We start from the raw sequence: 17336 nt of genomic DNA, 5'->3' as shown, positions 1-17336 counted from the left end.
GCAGCTATTTTTTCTCCCCTTCCAATAGTGTTACTTTGTTCATGGAGGAGTGTCAAAGCCGTCAAGGAAAATATTTTCATATGATGGAATATAGAACTTGGCTAGTGATGCGGCACTTAATGCACAACATCTGTTCGAGCTCTTTGCTTTCCCCATTAACTTATTTTCCTTCACAGAGGTCACTTTATTGGTTACTGGTGCTTTCAGAATTGAAAAAGAGACCACCCCTGGATATGTTACTTTTATGATTTGCTGCAGAATAGAGCCGACCACTGAAAGACTCCCTGCTTTATTCTCTCTCTCTCTCTCTCTCTCTCTCTCTCTCTCTCTCTCTCTCTCTCTCTCTCCTGTGTCCTGTGTACCTAAAGTAAAACACACATTGTGGGGGGGCCACCTAGAGACCCTTTAATGACCTGATGTGAACCTGCTGGTCAAGACTGACATTCAGAGCCTCTCTCTGATTTGAACAGCCGAGTTTATTTATAGAGTGAAGACAGTACTGTATGTGTGTGTGTGTGTGTGTGTGTGTGTGTGTGTGTGTGTGTGTGTGTGTGTGTGTGTGTGTGTGTGTGTGTGTGTGTGTGTGTGTGTGTGTGTGTGTGTGTGTGTCTGTGTGTGTGTGTGTGTCTGTGCGTGTGTGTGGGGAGGGGGGGTTCTCTGCTACACATGTGCCCCTGAACCACAAGACTGGTGCGGGGGTCACCTCAAGGTTAGCCCCTTCAAAGAGCTGTCTCCATTGGCCCACCGTAACAAGGGAGTGAAACTGGAAACGCTCGCCCCACCCTCCCCAAATAACACACCAGACTTTGCAGGCCGGCCTTGCCCCCCCCCCCCCCCCCTGCTCTCCCACAGCCATTGTCAACTGCGACCCGGCCGTCTGCTAGCCTTCTGAGTCAGGTCAGCCAGAGGGGGGGGCAACCCAGACACACACACACAAACATACAACCCATGCCCCATCCCTACTCTGATGATGCCTTCATGTCCTCCTAGTACAACTCTATATCCTAGTTGTAAATATGTATGTCAATGCACATTCAGGTGCTTTTAATGACAGTATGGACCTTACAATAACAGTACATTCATTTTGGTAAACTTTAACTTTAAAAATAATTGATGCTTTTATTCATTCTGCAGGGAAACAGTACACGCTATGGCTTAAACCTTTTGTTTTCATTGAGATTTGAAGCTGCTTCAAGCAATAATAATAATAAAATAACGGTGATAGACAGTTGCAGCCCTATCAGTTGTATAAATTGCAATTGTACGAATAGTCAGGCAGTAAAATAGCCAATTAATGCAATCTGCAACTAATTTATGCAAGGGCCTCATGAATATTTACTACTCTCTCCAGACAGCACCACAACAAACTTGACTGAAACGGGCCCCCTGCACAAACAAAAACAGTATTTTACTCATTTAAAGACAGTAACTTGTTGTGATTTGCTAAACCCTGTTTTTTGGTGAGTTAATTTAAGCCTCCATAACAACAATATTTGTTACATTTTGTATGAGATATTCCTATAGTATATCCACAATAATTAATTTATTAAATGCTAAAATGTTGGATCTCTATTTGCATCATCCAACCCATATTTCCCCTTTAATGTTAACAACAAAAATGTATTTATGTGTTCCATCAACTCTCAGAAGGCATTTACACGCCCTGTCACATGATGCCTGTATTTGAAATCAAGACACTTCCAGTTTATATTTTCTGTCAGTCTGAGATTAAAGCCTATTTGGTATTTCATAAAAATGGTCACCGGTTTAGAATTGCTGTATTTCTGTCCGCTCCTGAAGGCAGCACGTCTCTTTCCCCCTGTCTGTGCCTCCTCTGAAGCCCTCTGATTGGCCAGAGTGTCAGTCTGTCAGTGTGTGGGCGCCGCCTCAGCCCGCTGTGTGCTCTGCTGTAGTAGAGGAAGGACAGCTGCTCTCGGCGGCGGAGGAAGGAACGGAAAATACTCTACAATGCGTTAGCCCGTGGCAATGGCAATGGCCCGTCCCCAAATCTCCTTCTAATTCACTCTGTGAGCCGCTTCGAGTCCAACATGGCGTGAGAATAACCGTGGAAAATAAGTGCGAAACTGTCGGGAGTTACTGTAGCGGCGGACTGTGCTGCCGCTGCCGGGAAGTTTTTTGTTGTTTTCCAGTCGTGGGGCCCCGACGGTGGCGGCGGCGGCGGCTCTCTCTCCGGAGCGGTGTCCCGGTCCGCCCAGCCCCATGCAAAACCTAACGGCCCCTGGCGGCCCCGGCAACTCCAATGTCACCTGCTCCTGCAACTGCACCGCTTCCCAGCCACAGGGAATGGAGATATGTGAGTAACATTTGTTGCGTTTCTCCTCAACGTGAAAAAGATACCAGGACTCTTGAGTGCCTAATCCCTGTTATACAGTGTAGCAGAACAAGGACCCCTATCAGACAGAAGTTACTCTGCCGCTGACTCGCTGCTGGCCGTACCCTCCACGCACTGATAGGCTTTTCCTTATGAAAAGTAGCCTATTCGTCTAATACTACTGTATGTTTGCTGTCTAATATAAACTTCATGGTGACATGAGAGTACTAACTCGTGTTTATAGTCTCTTTTCTTGTTTTTATTTCACTTAATGCCCTACAATAATGACTTTATAGTTGTTATCAAACTTAATTGTTGAGCTCTTTTAATTGGCTAGCCATTAACATTGGTCTAGTACTCCTGCATGTCTATGTCGATGTCAAAATCATAGAGCATTAACATTGCACATACAGCTACTTGCATGATTTACTCTTTCATTGCTAGTTTCCTTTATTATTTCTTCCTACTTTAAGTTTTCTGCTTTTTTCTACCAGTGGTTTTCTGCCAAATGTTGTATTAAAACTTGGGGATTCAGCCTTGTAGGCCTGCTGGGCTGTGCATATGCTCTGGGAGATCACCACAGAGGGTTAAATAGTTTGCCTGTCAGCATAGACAGGAAACGCTGGAATGCTATGTTATGTCTGTCTGCCTTGTGAGCAGCCCAGAGAGAAACTATCATTATCAGCTCTGCTCTAACGCTGCTGTCTGCTCGATCCACTGCAGATGTTCTTCTTTATGACTGAGGCACAGACAGACGCACACAAGAGTAGGCACAGACAGACAGACAGACAGACAGACAGACAGACAGACAGACAGACAGACAGACAGACAAAAATGCAGAGGACAGACAGACAGTGTATCCCGTCTGATATAAATGCAGACAGACACATCAGAAGCTAGACAGGCAGACATATTGACAGACAGACATGCAGACACACAGAGCAGCTACAGACGGACGGACAGAGTTACAGTGATGTGTAATTTCTATTGGGGCCGAGGCCAGGCCTGGGCAAATTGAGGTGAACGCAGGATATTAGATGTAGATTTGGCAGCAGAGTGTGGTTGCGCTGATGCCACATTGTATCCAAGAAGTGTATGTGTTTTTCTGGCTCACTGGCTGGTGTCCTACGATTCGTTTTCAGCAAGGAAAAACATATGGTCAGGCATGAACCGGTACATCTACAGACACACTGATACAGCAGGGAGCCTAATTGGATAATCCAGTTGAATTGACTGAGACTTCTTAACTTAGCTGCAAAAAGTCATGCAATTGTGTGGATAAATACTAGCAGTGCACACACTAAACAGTAAAGCGAATTTAAGAGGTATCTGTGTGTGGTACTATAAATGCTGGCCTGGTATGTTTCACTGCATTTCTCATCATCTGAACTAGTTGGAGGGAGCTCAATTCACAAGTGGTCTGAAATAGCTGTGTCCTACTGTAGTGGCCGTCTGGTTTGAAAAGAGCTCTTGTTTGTCGGCTGTGTTGTCATGCAGACTCGGCAAGGCTGAATAATGTAGCTCATGCTTTGATGATTTCTCTGGCTGGAGAAAAGAGCTACAGTCTGCCGTTTTTTTTTTTTAAAGCAGAGCGGGCGGTCTCACTGGTGTGTTTCCTCTTTATTCAGAGGAAGAGGAAAATTGAAAGGGACTACGAACATAGAGGGATCACAGTTCAGACAGTGTGTCACAGCCAGGAATCGAACCTCTGCCTACACACTGGAATTCATGCTTGAATTTGTGTTAGTCTCTAGCCATTGCTGTTCTTGGATTCATTGAGTGGTTATCTCATATGTAGGTGTAGTATTATAAAGTCCGAAACTGAAACGGCTTCATGTAGACTTGCTCTGTTTGAGCATATTCTTAAGCCTACAGTTAGCAGTCAGAAACATGTTTAACCCACAGTGATAAGCCATGATGCATGTAATTGCAAATGAAATGTTATAGGAGGTTAGACTTGAAGATGAAGTCCCTGCAGGGTGACACCATGTTTCCTCTGCAAACATGTTCCACTCTTAAGTCATTTATTCCATCATGACTTTTATCAGTCCTGTCTTTCTTTAACAAGTGGGGAAATACCATGTTCCTGCTGCACCAGGTCATTACACTTGTACCTAATGCAAATAAACTGTGGGCTTTCCATTCAAGAGACCTCATGATAGTGCTGGTTGTTTTGTCATATGGATTCCAGAAGATTCTTTCACAAAGTCAATGTGAACCGACAATAAGGAACATTTCCAGGTAAAAAAAACAAAACAAGAGAAGATCAAAAAGATTTTAAATGATATAGTATTTAGTTTAATGTGTAGACACTCCCAAAAAATATTCCTTTTATTTTTCAAATCATGCCTGAAAATAAAAATAACGATTATATGTATAACCAAAATGTATCTATAGCGCTGAGCACATTAAACGAAAAAGTACAGAAAACTGGCATTTAAAGTTTGTTAGCCAATCTCAACAAATATCAAGCTGTTTAAATATGTCTCAAGGGACCAGAACGAACAACGTGTAGAATATATTATCATAGAGAATATCCTCTATCATCCTCCCGGTTCTGTAGGGGTGCATATAGCTCATGCACTTGGCCTCTGGAAAAGGTCTGTGTGTGTGTGTGTGTGTGTGTGTGTGTGTGTGTGTGTGTGTGTGTGTGTGTGTGTGTGTGTGTGTGTGTGTGTGTGTGTGTGTGTGTGTGTGTGTGTGTGTGTGTGTGTGTGTGTGTGTGTGTGTGACAGTGAGCCTGCAGCGGGGGCCGGCCAGCCAGACGGATGTAAACGGCCTGATCTGTAATCCTGTGTGTGAGTGCTGTTAGTGTGTAGGTGGTAGCAGGGTCATCTGTCAACTACCTCAGGCCAAACACACACACGCTCACTTGTTGACTCTCAATCAGACACATACACAAAGATGTACACATAGGCACACACATTTACACCTAGCTATAGGTTCACATACAGAGACACACACACACACATACACACAGACACACAGACAGACAGGCACTCTCAGGCTCAGCCAATATTTACCCTGCAGTCTCCCGCCAGACAGCCAATCCAATCTCTCACTAAGCTCTTTGTTGTTTGTTTGGGGTTGGTTTTTGCCTCTTTTTTTTGTTTGTAGAGGTGTTGTTCATTTGGAATTAGTTTGTTTTTTATTTAGTTTTATTATTAATGGATTTCAATAATGAGCCCTGGAATAAAAGAGACTTCAAACTCCGAGTCTGAGATGTGAAACGCAGAGACCTTGGGGAGGGGAGTGGCAGAGACAACCAAACAAGGTTTAAAGAAAAAAGGGCGTTTTGGGTTTTTCCTCCCAGACAGATTTATTCTGCGATCACTACTCCTATAATTAATTTCTGAGGGAATTTATACACTTGGTTAGTGTGTCTCAGTGGAGCCTTATGTAGTCTGCCACCTCTCCTGAGCGGAGGGTTATGGCGGTGAACAGTGGTGCTCAACATGCGGGGGTTAAGAAAGGGCTCCTTGTTTCAGTCAGAGGGTCCCAAGACCCTGTTTTTACACTGTGGAGCTGAACTGTTCACGCACTCTGCGGGCGCCAGCAACTTCAGCACATGTTCTAGAGTGCTGCAAAAATATCCAGATTGTAAAGTCATCTGAGAGGATATTGGTTTTCTCAGTAACATTAATATAGCAGACCCAGGAATCAGAAATCTTTTATTAGTCCCGCAGCGGGGACATACTACTACAGACTACTTCAACTCCGGATGCTGAAATATTTAACTAGCCAAAACTATGTCAGTGTAAGTGAGTATTAATTTTGCACCAACAATCCAACCACCCAAAATAAAATCTATTTACTATTGCACAGTGAGGACATATTCACATAGGGGAAGATGGGACCAGTTCATTTGTCAAATGTTTAATTTAACTATTAATTAAATGGTGAATCAATTCAATTATCAGCCAATTTAGTTTCTATCAATTATCTAATTGATTATTTTGGAATCTCTATATTGGAATATTTTAATAACGATTATATGTCCATTAAATAGAAACATTCTAGAGGTGTAATTCATCATTTTACACCCAAAATTCAGCCTTACAGCCTTTTTAAAACTTTGTTTATTCCACCAGAAAATAAACAACATGTACTGATGTAAACACTGTTGGGTCAATGAGGTTAACATTACCTTAAGATAAATGAAAAAAGGAAAGAAAGATCATCTAAGGATTGTGGTAGTCATTGTGTTTTGACAGATTTTAATTTTTTATTTAATGTGAGCAAAAACTTAATTGACAGGTTTTCATGGAATCATTTTGATTACCTTTTAGTGCTATGGGCCAATGTTTTGGGAGTAGTTCTTGTTTGTTTCTTAGTGATCATCCTGAGGCCTGTATGACGAAGCCAGTCCAACAGACCCTGGATATCTCTGAGTTATCTGGCTTAACTAAACCTATCAACCGAGATCTCGCTAAGCGGTCCTACGACGCTGGTTATCAACTCAGTCAACCCAGGGTTTCTCTCTCCGGCTGAGAGCGTGTTCACGTAAAAGGGGCGGGGTTAGCAACATTTTACCATCACAAACCTGGAGAAGCCTACTGACAGCGGAGCGTCAAACTTCATGAAGTATGACTATGTAAATAATGTCCTGCCTTATATTTTGCTAACCCCAATAGTGCTTTCTTGTCCGACTGATTATTTATGTTCATAGTCCAACTGTATATATCTGTACATACAGCCCTGGAAAAAATGAAGAGACCACAGCATTATCATTTGCTCTTGTTTTATTATTTATAGGTATGTCTTTGAGTTAAATGATTTTTTTTGTTGTTATTGTGTTCTATAAACTACTGACAACATTTCTCTGTGTTGGAATTCAACAGACTCTGGAGTGGCTGCCATACATGTAGAGATACAGATTTAAGAAACATTTGGAGTGGTCTCTTTATTTTTTCCGGAGCTGTATATACATATAATACTGGTACATTTTTATTTCTATTTCTTCTTTATGTTAATACTTTAGAATTGTTTATTTCTTATTTTATTGTTTACTTGTACAATGAGTTGTATTGTATTATGCTGTTGCAACACAAACATTTCCCAGTCTGGGATGAATAAAGTAATTCTTATCTTATCCCGAGACACAAGTGGATCTGACTTTAATTACACTTGAATGTTTCCTCAACTTAATGTGTTGTTTTCAATAATACTTCTGCATACAGTATGGTACAATTTAAGTGTTGCACAGCCAGATCTGGCTCGAGACACAGATCAGGAAATAAATAATATTTAATGATCTGATTGATGATGTGATATGAATGATAAGTGTGACTGTATCGGCGTCTGTACTCGCAGTACCGTGGACTGAACGCAATGCTCTGAGTTACTTTGCTTCGGTTACTTATGTTGTGGCAGATATTTCAGTAAACTTGCTAACTGCAAAGGCAATAATAGTCAGACTACTCTGAAGATGGGCAACTATAAATGTTGATGTTCACACAGTCTGTGATTTTTGCCGGCCGTCTTTCCTGCAGACGGCAGTTTAAACTGTATTTCCTTTATCCTGTAATATGACTTGATAGCTTTAAACTCCGCACACAGAGCTCTGATTGGTCAACAGGTGGTAAGCTCTTATTGGTCAGCAGGCGGGGCTTTCACTGAGTTGATTTCTTATCTGGAACTTAACTGGCCCCGGAGCAGGTTAGGTGTTCAGCATAAGTTACCATGGAGATTTACTCCGGTAAGAAGTGAACAATCGTTGTAGGACCGAAAACCCAGAGTTCACCCTGAAGTGACCTCGCTAACCCCAATGCTGCTCTGTCGTACAGGCTTCTGCTCTGTTTTTTTTATCATGTTTGTTGGGCTTGTGGGATACTGGCAGTGCGGTTTGTGTGTAGCTCTGACATTTGTTTACTTACAAGAATCACCCAAGGGCCCTTTAAAATGAATATTTCTGTTGTGCAGAGCAGATAGCAGGTGTGGAGTTGGTGTTTTTTTTGTGCTGAAGGTGTCTCTGTCTCTGACCCTCACACCTGTCTGCTATATATCCTGTTTTATGGCTTTGGATAAAAGCGTCTAACAAGTAATGATAGCACAACGGGATATTTTTTCCTGTCCTTCCTGGTATACTTTTGTTTGTTTTGTTTTTGTTGAATCATCATCATCATCATCATCATCATCATCATCATCATCATCATCATCATCATCATCATCATTCATCCTCTTTCCCCTCACATTCTTATACTGTGGCCGTGCAGCACTGTGTTCTGAGGCTCCAAGCATTGTGGGAAATTCAACCCAGAGCAGGTCAAGTTCAGGCAGCGACTTCAGAACTCCAAAGCAGCACAAAGGTCAATGCTCGTCCTTCCACTTGTCCTGACAGCACCTTCACTGTTCAGCGCTGCACTCCCCCCCCAGCAGCATTCACAACCTCCTCACTAGCGACTGGGGCTCCCTTTGTGTCTAGATATTGCACCCCCAACACCGACACACACAACCACATTAGACCTCCTCCATTGGTTCCCAAAATGCCCTTGGGACCAGGACAGATTTGTAGTCCTAGTGTGTTTTAGACAGGCCATCCGTCAAGTGTGTGTGTGTGTGTGTGTGTGTGTGTGTGTGTGAATGGTGGTGGCAGGGGTGGTTCGGCTGTCTCGGTCAACATGTATTTACACACAGTTTGAGATGGTACAGAGTTCCAGTGAGTGAATGAGGCGCACAGTGTGCTGCGTCTCATGACTGCAGGTCTGCAGACATGGACGGGACGTATTCAGTCAGACAAACAAACTGTCTTTTGGGCGTTGCAGCAGGTTTGTTTTTCCCAGCATTCAGACAAATAAAATGCTTGGCATGTTTATTACCCTTTGTGAGCCCAGCCTCTCTGTACGTCTCGTCTCTCCTTACATGAAACAAAGCAGCGGTTATTGCTTTGAAATTACAAATGCTGTTTTGCGTCCTATGAAACAAAACGGGGAAAAAACAAGGCAGAAACACGGAGCCGCCCGCTGCCCGTCAGTATTTGGGTAATCCATTTGTTTGTGTGTGCAGGAACACCCAGACAGTGGAATAATGACATGTCTCTTCAAGTGGTGTGCAGGATTTTCCTTGGATTTTTGAAGAGGCTTATTTCAAAGGGGTGTCACTGGTGTGGGCGTTATAGATGCCGCTACAAGATTACTTCAGTGGGGGGGGGGGACTTTAGTGCCTAAGTTGCTTTTATAATCCCTACTGTAAAAAAATAAATGTTGTCATTACCATTTTCATTCAATATCACACAAAGAAAGATATTTTCTCACAAGCAGAAGAAAAGAGAGAATGGAGTTTTAGTTTCAGGAGGTGTATAGGTGTTCACTCACTCTGCATACAAATGTAAAATAAGTTCATTAGAGCTAATGTGTCTCCAGAGGAAGCTGTTTGGAGCCTGATGAAGTGCCACAGGCAGGGTCTGTTAGGGCTTCTAGAGGCATGAGTCGTCCTAGCAGTGTAATGCTAGTCAGTGCAGGAGGGTGGATTTAAACTCTTTCTGCATGTGCATTGTGTTATCCAAATTAACATGAGTTATAACTAAACTCCCATCTTACCTGTAGCATCACATCCCCACCCCCCCACTATCTTTTCAAAGGGGCCTGGCTGTGCTCTGCGTCCCACCTTCTCACAGGAAGTTGGAAGGACTGCACTTTTTAAAAAACTTTTTGGGATTGTGAATGCAGGACTCTTACATTGCTCCTTTTTGCTAAGGTTCAATATCTTCTACCTCTTCCAGCCCTGCATCGAGGGGCCAACCTCTTCTCCCACAGTGTGTGATTTTATATGAAGCCCCCCCCCCCGTTGATATGTATCATATTCGAGCAGTACCGTCTGGCGGTACCGCAGCATCCGGACCAAGACCACCAGACTCAGAGACAGTTTTATACCACAGGCTATAAGACTGCTGAACTCCTGAGCTCTGTGAATGTCTACTCACATCTGTTTATAGTACTCATATCTATATATTATACATATCTGCCATATACATCTGTTATACGTAATATATGCATCTGTCCATACCTCCTCATTCAACAGTGTAAAGTATTTAAATACTTCAATGTATTCCACATATGTATATATTTCACATCCTCAAATCTTTATTGTTGTTATTGTAAATATTCTTCTCTCTTTTTGCACTATTTTATTTATCTTATTCGCACCATGTATGTTGAGTTGTTGGAGGAGCATGGGATATAAGATTTCCATTGCCAACATATACGCTGTATCTGCTGTGCATATGACCAATAAAACCTTGAAACCTTGAAACCTTGAAACCAGTAGGCTTTTGAACATTGTGCAGTGAGCAGTGCTGTCTGCTCTTTACATTTTAACCCAGTTTAACCTCACAGCCTGGAGTCAAGTAGTAAAGGAAGTGTGTGGGTGTCAGATCCTCTTCCTCCTCTCCTCTTCCTCCTCTCCTCACTGCTCCATGGTGTTTGCTGATGATTCAGAGTGCTCTCTGATTTTTAGTCGCTCTCTCTCTCTTTCAATCCAGACACACGAGTCAGACAGTGGTGTCTGATACCTACCTCCCCCCCACCCCAACCTGCCGCCCCTCCTCCCCTTCCCTCGGCACCCACCAGCTGACCCCAATCAGGCACAGGGGCTGCTCTATTGTCTGGCTGGGGAGAGGACACACACACACACACACACACACACACACACACACACACATCCATAGACTCAGACAGGGGGTCAGGGGGAGATAGAGGATGTCTGGTCTGGTCTGCCTCTGACTCCCACCCCCCAACCATAACACAGCATCTTTCCTCTCCTCTCCCCTCCTCCTCCTCCTCCTCCTCCTCCTCCTCCGCCTGCAGACTCTGGCAGGCCCAGATGTATGCAGTGTGTTTAGGATTGGCATTGTCTTGCTCACTAAGTCATCGAGCGACAGTATCTGAATGAATGAGTCTGCAGGGTGAGCGGTGCAGACATATGGCATGCAGTTGTGTTTTGGTCAAAGAAATAACATTTTAAAAGCAAAGGTTGTGGGCCCATGAAAGAGCAAGGGGTCCCCATGTGTGTGTCCAGGGCCGAGACCTGTTGGTGATCAGGCAGACTTCCTCCCCATGCTGACAGCTCCTCTCCATCTATTGCAAACTGCTTCCTGCTGAAATGTGTTTGCTGTGGGGGGGGGGGCCCTCAGGGTAGAGGATGTGCTAGTTATTGCAACTTTATTTTAATACGGACATTATGTGCAACGCCCCGCTCGCTCACCAGAGTAACGGTAGTTTGTGAATGCGTTCATTGACCTATCAGAGGTCCTTCAGTGTTGGGGCTATTACTCATAGCGTAACCAATCAGATGAGATCATAGCATTGAGCGAGACCACAGAGCGGTTACTTGGGACACAGGCGGCTGCTTTAGAGCGCAATTAGGAATTAGTTTGTTTCATTAGCAATCTGATATATATATTTTTAAAAAAGGTATTTTGTGTGCCATAGAGCTCCATTCTTTTCCAAAAAGTACCATTAAACACATCACTGAGCTACACTGTTGCACTATGGGTGACCCTGAGCTCTCGCTCTGTGTACTGTTATTTGATGAAAGTCTTCTAAAAATCTAAAGAGACTTGTCTATAACGTAAGTGTTTTTATATCTTTAGTATGATGGGCTTGCTGTTGAGTGCCAACATACAGCTCCGGAAAAAATGAAGAGACCACTCCAAATGTTTCTTAAACCTTTATCTCTACATGTATGGCAGCCATTCCAGTGTCTGTTGAATTCCAACACAGAGAAACATTGTCAGTTGTTTATAGAATACAATAAAGAAAAAATAAATCATTTAACTCAAAGACATACCTATAAGTAATAAAATAAAAGAAACTGATAATGCTGAAGTAGTCTTTTCATTTTTTCCGCAGCTGTATTTACTGCAACACAACCCTTATGCTCTAATGTACTTTGATCAAATTTACAGAGCTTTTTTTTATAAAATCTGTTTCTACAGACAGATGTTCACCAGACTTCTGTGCTGGAATTTATACAGTAAACTGGTTAGTCTGGTCTCTTTGCTAACTTAACTATGGATGTCAAAGTATTTTAAATCACAAAGCTCACTAAATTGCTCCTATTAAACTTAAAATGATGTTTAGATAAACGGACGGACAGAGAAATCTGAAGAGGTGAATGCATCATGTCGGCTAACTGAAAGTATCTGACTCATGACGTACATATTATGACAGATTGAAAAGCCACTGGCCATTTGTTTTAACTTTTATAAGTTCAGCCACTCACCACACACAGCCTCACTATATTTAGGAGGTTTTTTGGTTTGAATCGAGATGATCACATGGATGGCACGCTCTCCACCTGTCCCCCTCTCTGATCTTCATGCTTGGCGTTCTGCTGGAAGCTAGCGTGGCTCCTGGCTAGCGTTGGTAATGATGATTAGGGCTCCTTCTCATGCATCATGGAGATCCTGCATGTGAATTATTAATATAGGTCATAGTCACAGCATCCGGCTCGGCCCTGCCCAGTGCCGTCCCAACACTATCACAGTACATGGCCCCTGCTTACCCACAGCCGCCCCATCTGTCACACAGATTAACCCCCCCGGATCAGCTGCACCCAGGTCTGCACCAGGTGAAACAGCATGAAAAGGCCCCACCAAAAATCAGCCACATCATTCAGAAAATATCACTTCCTAATCCTTCAAAGCAGTCGAGCATTCTGTGCAGTTGCGCTCATGATGCCTCCATAAACACGCAGCCCCCCAGCAGTGAAGTGGCACCTGCTGCTCATTTACAGCCATTATATTTTCATGAGACAGGAGTTTTAATGGGAAGAGTTTATAGTTTCTCATATCTCCTTTCTTCCCATGACGACTGGCATCTCTTTATGTGTGTGAGTAATTGTTGGGGAGTCCCATTTTTAGAAGCAAATTGCTTTCCCTCAGTTAATATGTGACTGTTGCTGCGTTGAATGCCTGCTGAATGTCTAGGAGCTGGAGCAGTGTGTGTGTGTGTGTGTGTGTGTGTGTGTGTCTGTCTGTCTGTCTGTCTGTCTGTCTGTCTGTCTGTCTGTCTCTCTGTCTCTGTCTCTGTCTCTGTATGCGTATGTGTGCCCTAAACAGAGACAGACATGCCCTCTCAGCTGTTTTTGGTCTGCAGAAGCACACACACAGACTGCAGCTCCAGCACTGAATGTCAGTGAATCAGCCTCAATATTTTCTGATCCTTCTTAAAAAGACTCGTTTTTTTTTACACAACTTCTGCCCTCTAAAAAGAAAGAGTTAGCACAATAACTACTGAAAAGATTACTCAAAAGCTATAAAGTGTGCGTGGGTGTTGCTTAGTTGTCGATATCCGTGGTTACACTCCGTCGCCCAAAAGAGTTCTACCTCGTCGAGTCAGAAGCTGCTTTTCATTCTGCAGTACTCCCCGTCAGCTGAACTCCCCAAGTGCTGCTTCTACAGAGAGACGGAGAAGAAAAGGAAGGAAGAAGTCAGTGTGGGTGGAAAAAATAAGTGTGAGAGAGAACACAAGAAAGGTATAAAAAAGGGAGGAAAGAAAGAGAATGAAGGAGATGTGAAGTTAGTGTTGTTTTAGTAAAATTACTTCTAATCCAATCAAACTTTGTCCAAGTGTTTTATCGTCTTGACAGGCTTGAATTCCTCCTGAAGCAGTCAGAGTGAAGGAGAGGCTGCTGCAGTATCCGGCTACTCCTGCCCAGAGCATTTCTTTATCGTTAAGACACAAGCATCTCTCCACATTTAACTATCCTCCCCTCTGTTTGAACCCCCCACCCCCGCTGCCCCAGGTCTATTTTTACTTCCTTCCCTCTCTCAGCAAGCCTAAAACATCCTGGTCATCTCCAAAACACCACCACTATTACTTAGAGAAAGATGCTCCGCACTCCGCCTGCCTGCTTCTTCTTCAGCTTCTTTCCTTTTTTGTCGTTTCCTCTGTGCTCTGCAGCTGTTGCTCAGCACCGCTCTGAAGTTCAGCCCGCGGTCACGGCCAAGTGTTCTAGGGAGGAAAAAAGTTTTTTTGATAGGGCTTTTTTTTCTCCACGCACTTCCCTTTATCTTGCAGATTTCACTTCATGTACAAATCGTCCCCTGACGTTGCACCCCCCCCCCCCCCTCTCCTGCATCCTTTATCACTGATACACTTTCCCTGTCTTTTTTCTCTCTGTCTCCATCTCTCTTTCCTGTGTAATCCTGCCTGCCAGGCATTTCTTCATGGGGAGGGGGGATTTGCTCTGTTAGGAGCACCCATTTGGAAGGTACGTTAACAGCTCATAATGTGAGAATCAGAGGGAGTGGGAGGGAAGGTGGGAGACAGAATGAGGTGGGACAAGAGAGAGGGAGGCAGACATGACTAGAGTATATTTGGTATAGTAAAAAAGAAGAGGTGGAGGTTGAAATTTCAATAAATAATGAAAGAAAAAGCATGGATTAAAAATGAGAAGGATGAATAGAGACTGGAGGAGAGTGAGAGGAGGAGACGTAATGAGAGAGAAACATAGAGAAGGAGCCGGTCCATGGAGCGACAGCAGCTCCAGCACTGAGTCATAGCAGAAGAAAACGCCACGCAAGCATATGCTGCTGTGGAGGAGCCATCTTTCTCAAAATGGAAACCAGTTATGATTTGCAGGAAGAGATGAAAGTGAGTTACACAAACAGAAGGGGTGTAATTACACACCAGAGGAGGAGGCAGTTGGTCTCTGCCGCTTTGTGTCCTAATGTTTTCATTTATATGTTTTATGGGTACCACCGAATGAGATCTGGTGACGTGTGAAAAGGGAGTGCAACTTCTGCTGCTCATATGTCCATTTTTATCAGCTAATTTTTGGTCATAAGAATGGTAAACATTTCCCAGAAAGTTTGACATGTCTCTTTAGTTAGTTTAAGTAAGAGAAATGTAAGTGTACCTGCATGCAACTTAAAATATATGACGACCATTATTTTCTATATCTGCCAATCTGCACAGGATTTCATTTGTTTCATCAAATGATAAAAAAACTGAATGAATACTATTTACATAATCCCCAATGGTGTGTGTGTGTGTGTGTGTGTGTGTGTGTGTGTGTGTGTGTGTGTGTGTGTGTGTGTGTGTGTGTGTGTGTGTGTGTGTGTGTGTGTGTGTGTGTGTGTGTGTGTGTGTGTGTGTGTGTGTGTGTGTGTGTGTGTGTGTGTGTGTGTGTGTGTGTGTGTGTCAGAGCTTCCTGTGTCCCCCCCCCCCCCCCCCCCCCCCCACTGTCCCTACTCCATTCACTTATGAGCCTGACCCCACTGTTGTTGAAACCATACTTTACAGTTGCATGGTGGAGTGGCCTCTCTTGGTGAGGGGTGAAGGGGGGGGGGGCTGGCTGTGCTATCAAATGAACATGTGCCAGGCAGAATGCAGACAGACAGAAGCCCTCTCATTTCCTCCTCTCTCTCTGTCCTGTGTTGTTGTTCAGTCTCAGAGATGATACGCAGACGCCACACTTTGTAGTTTGTCTCCCTGAAACATCTGTCTGCCTTTACCACGCTCTCCCCGAACCTATCTCCCCCTCTCCTGACTCCTCTCCCCTCCTCCGTCCTTCCCCCGTCTTATCTTTGTTCCTCCCTGTGTCCAATGTCTCTTTTTTCAGCCGGAGCTTTATTTTCTTTCCTTCCCTCAGCTCTGTGCTTCTTCGTTCTTATCCCTTATCTCCCTTGTTTTGTTCAGCTAGACCTCAGCATGACTTTACCTTTTTCAGCCTCCTGTGATGTTGACCTAAAACAAAATGAGCACTGCAGGATAATTTTTATAACCCCCCCCCCTCATTTTTAGTTAACAAAGACCTATGTGTCTGTGATGCAGGCAGAGAGGCTGGTAGGAGCCAGCGTGGTGAGATGTGTTCATGTGCATGTCCATTAATGTCGGCTTTATTTATTGTCTTGTTTTCCTTCTGTTCAGTTGAGCTCGCAGTGGATTTTGCTATGTAAGTTCCTCACTGCCAACAACATGTGGAACATGTATTCAAGTATTTTATTGGTTGTATAAACTATATTTGTCATATTGTCATACCTCTCCACGTTCTGATCTTCTCATGGTTAGTTGACGCTAAGGAAAACATTGCGGGACCTGTCCTTTAGTATTGTGTAGACTGTCAGGATGATGTGCTGTGCGTCAGTAGAACCTTATCTTTCCCCCCGGTTGTATTTGTGTGTCTCCTCTGACAGGGGTTGGACAGCTTGATGATGATGATGTCATTGATGATGTGTATGTTAGCAATGTTGCTAACGAAGCCCAATGCTGCCAGTCGCTGTTCAAGCTTGGCTTCAGGTTAAAAGACACTAGTACATTTTATTATGGTCTGTAGGACATCTGCCTGCCAACCCAACCAATTGTTAGTATTATTAGTTCATAAAATGTAGCCCTCTGTGGATATGGAATTACAAAGTTTTTCAGGGCATAAGCAAGGATCTGTTACCTTTATGACTATGTACGCACAAACACACACACACACACACCACACACACACCCCTGTATTGAGCAGCATGCTAAGCACAGGCTGAATTCTAGTTAAGAGAAAATGTACCTCTACCCCCTCCACACCCTCAAACTTATTCACATGCTGACCCTGGCTGACCCCAGTCAACATGTATACACACACATGCACACACTCACTTTAACCCTGACATTACTGACCCTGGACTCTGGTTCAATCACTCAGAGAGTGTAGTCAGTCTTGCTTTAGGCAGGGGGAGGGAGGGGGAGGGGTGTCTAGACGCTATCCTGTCTGTCTGGCTCCGATAAGTACACACACACACACACCTGAGGGACTGCAGACCAGCTCTGACAGCAGGACTGTGAGTGTGACAATGTTGAGCCACCTCTTCACTGCATAGTTAAACACTGCTACCCTCTGCTTTACTGCGCTCCATGAATAGTGCATCATTGGAATATTGATAATATTGGACTAAATTGTAATATTTATGATCTGTTATCACGAGCGCGGCGCTACTCGTTTCCTCGTTCATGTTATATTCATGCAGATGGAGATGATATGGCTACATGTAGAGAAGTGGGGATTTATTGCTCTC

The 17336-nt window shown here is 43.7% G+C and overlaps 1 protein-coding gene and 1 long non-coding RNA gene across 3 annotated transcripts in view; one reads left to right on the top strand and one right to left on the bottom strand.

Moving 5' to 3' along the window:
- Nucleotides 1–1922: 1922 nt before the first annotated feature.
- Nucleotides 1923–17336, top strand: part of LOC134862192 (low-density lipoprotein receptor class A domain-containing protein 4-like) — a 34245-nt gene continuing 18831 nt past the window's right edge. For both annotated transcript variants that reach the window (XM_063879951.1, XM_063879950.1), the window contains exon 1: nt 1923–2314. In XM_063879951.1, coding sequence (XP_063736021.1) covers nt 2221–2314 — 94 coding nt within the window. In that variant the 5' untranslated portion in view covers nt 1923–2220. The remainder of the gene's footprint in view (nt 2315–17336) is intronic.
- Nucleotides 12626–13983, bottom strand: LOC134862464 (uncharacterized). The gene is made up of 3 exons (XR_010165515.1): nt 13876–13983; nt 13659–13727; nt 12626–12737 (listed from the first exon to the last, which is right to left on the bottom strand). It is a non-coding gene; the product is annotated as an uncharacterized LOC134862464 (long non-coding RNA).

The sequence above is a fragment of the Eleginops maclovinus genome, chromosome 3 (genome assembly GCF_036324505.1).
Source record: "Eleginops maclovinus isolate JMC-PN-2008 ecotype Puerto Natales chromosome 3, JC_Emac_rtc_rv5, whole genome shotgun sequence".
Classification (NCBI taxonomy): domain Eukaryota; kingdom Metazoa; phylum Chordata; class Actinopteri; order Perciformes; family Eleginopidae; genus Eleginops; species Eleginops maclovinus.
The sequence above is the reverse complement of the archived record's forward strand: the minus strand, read 5'-3'. Positions and strand labels throughout refer to the sequence as shown.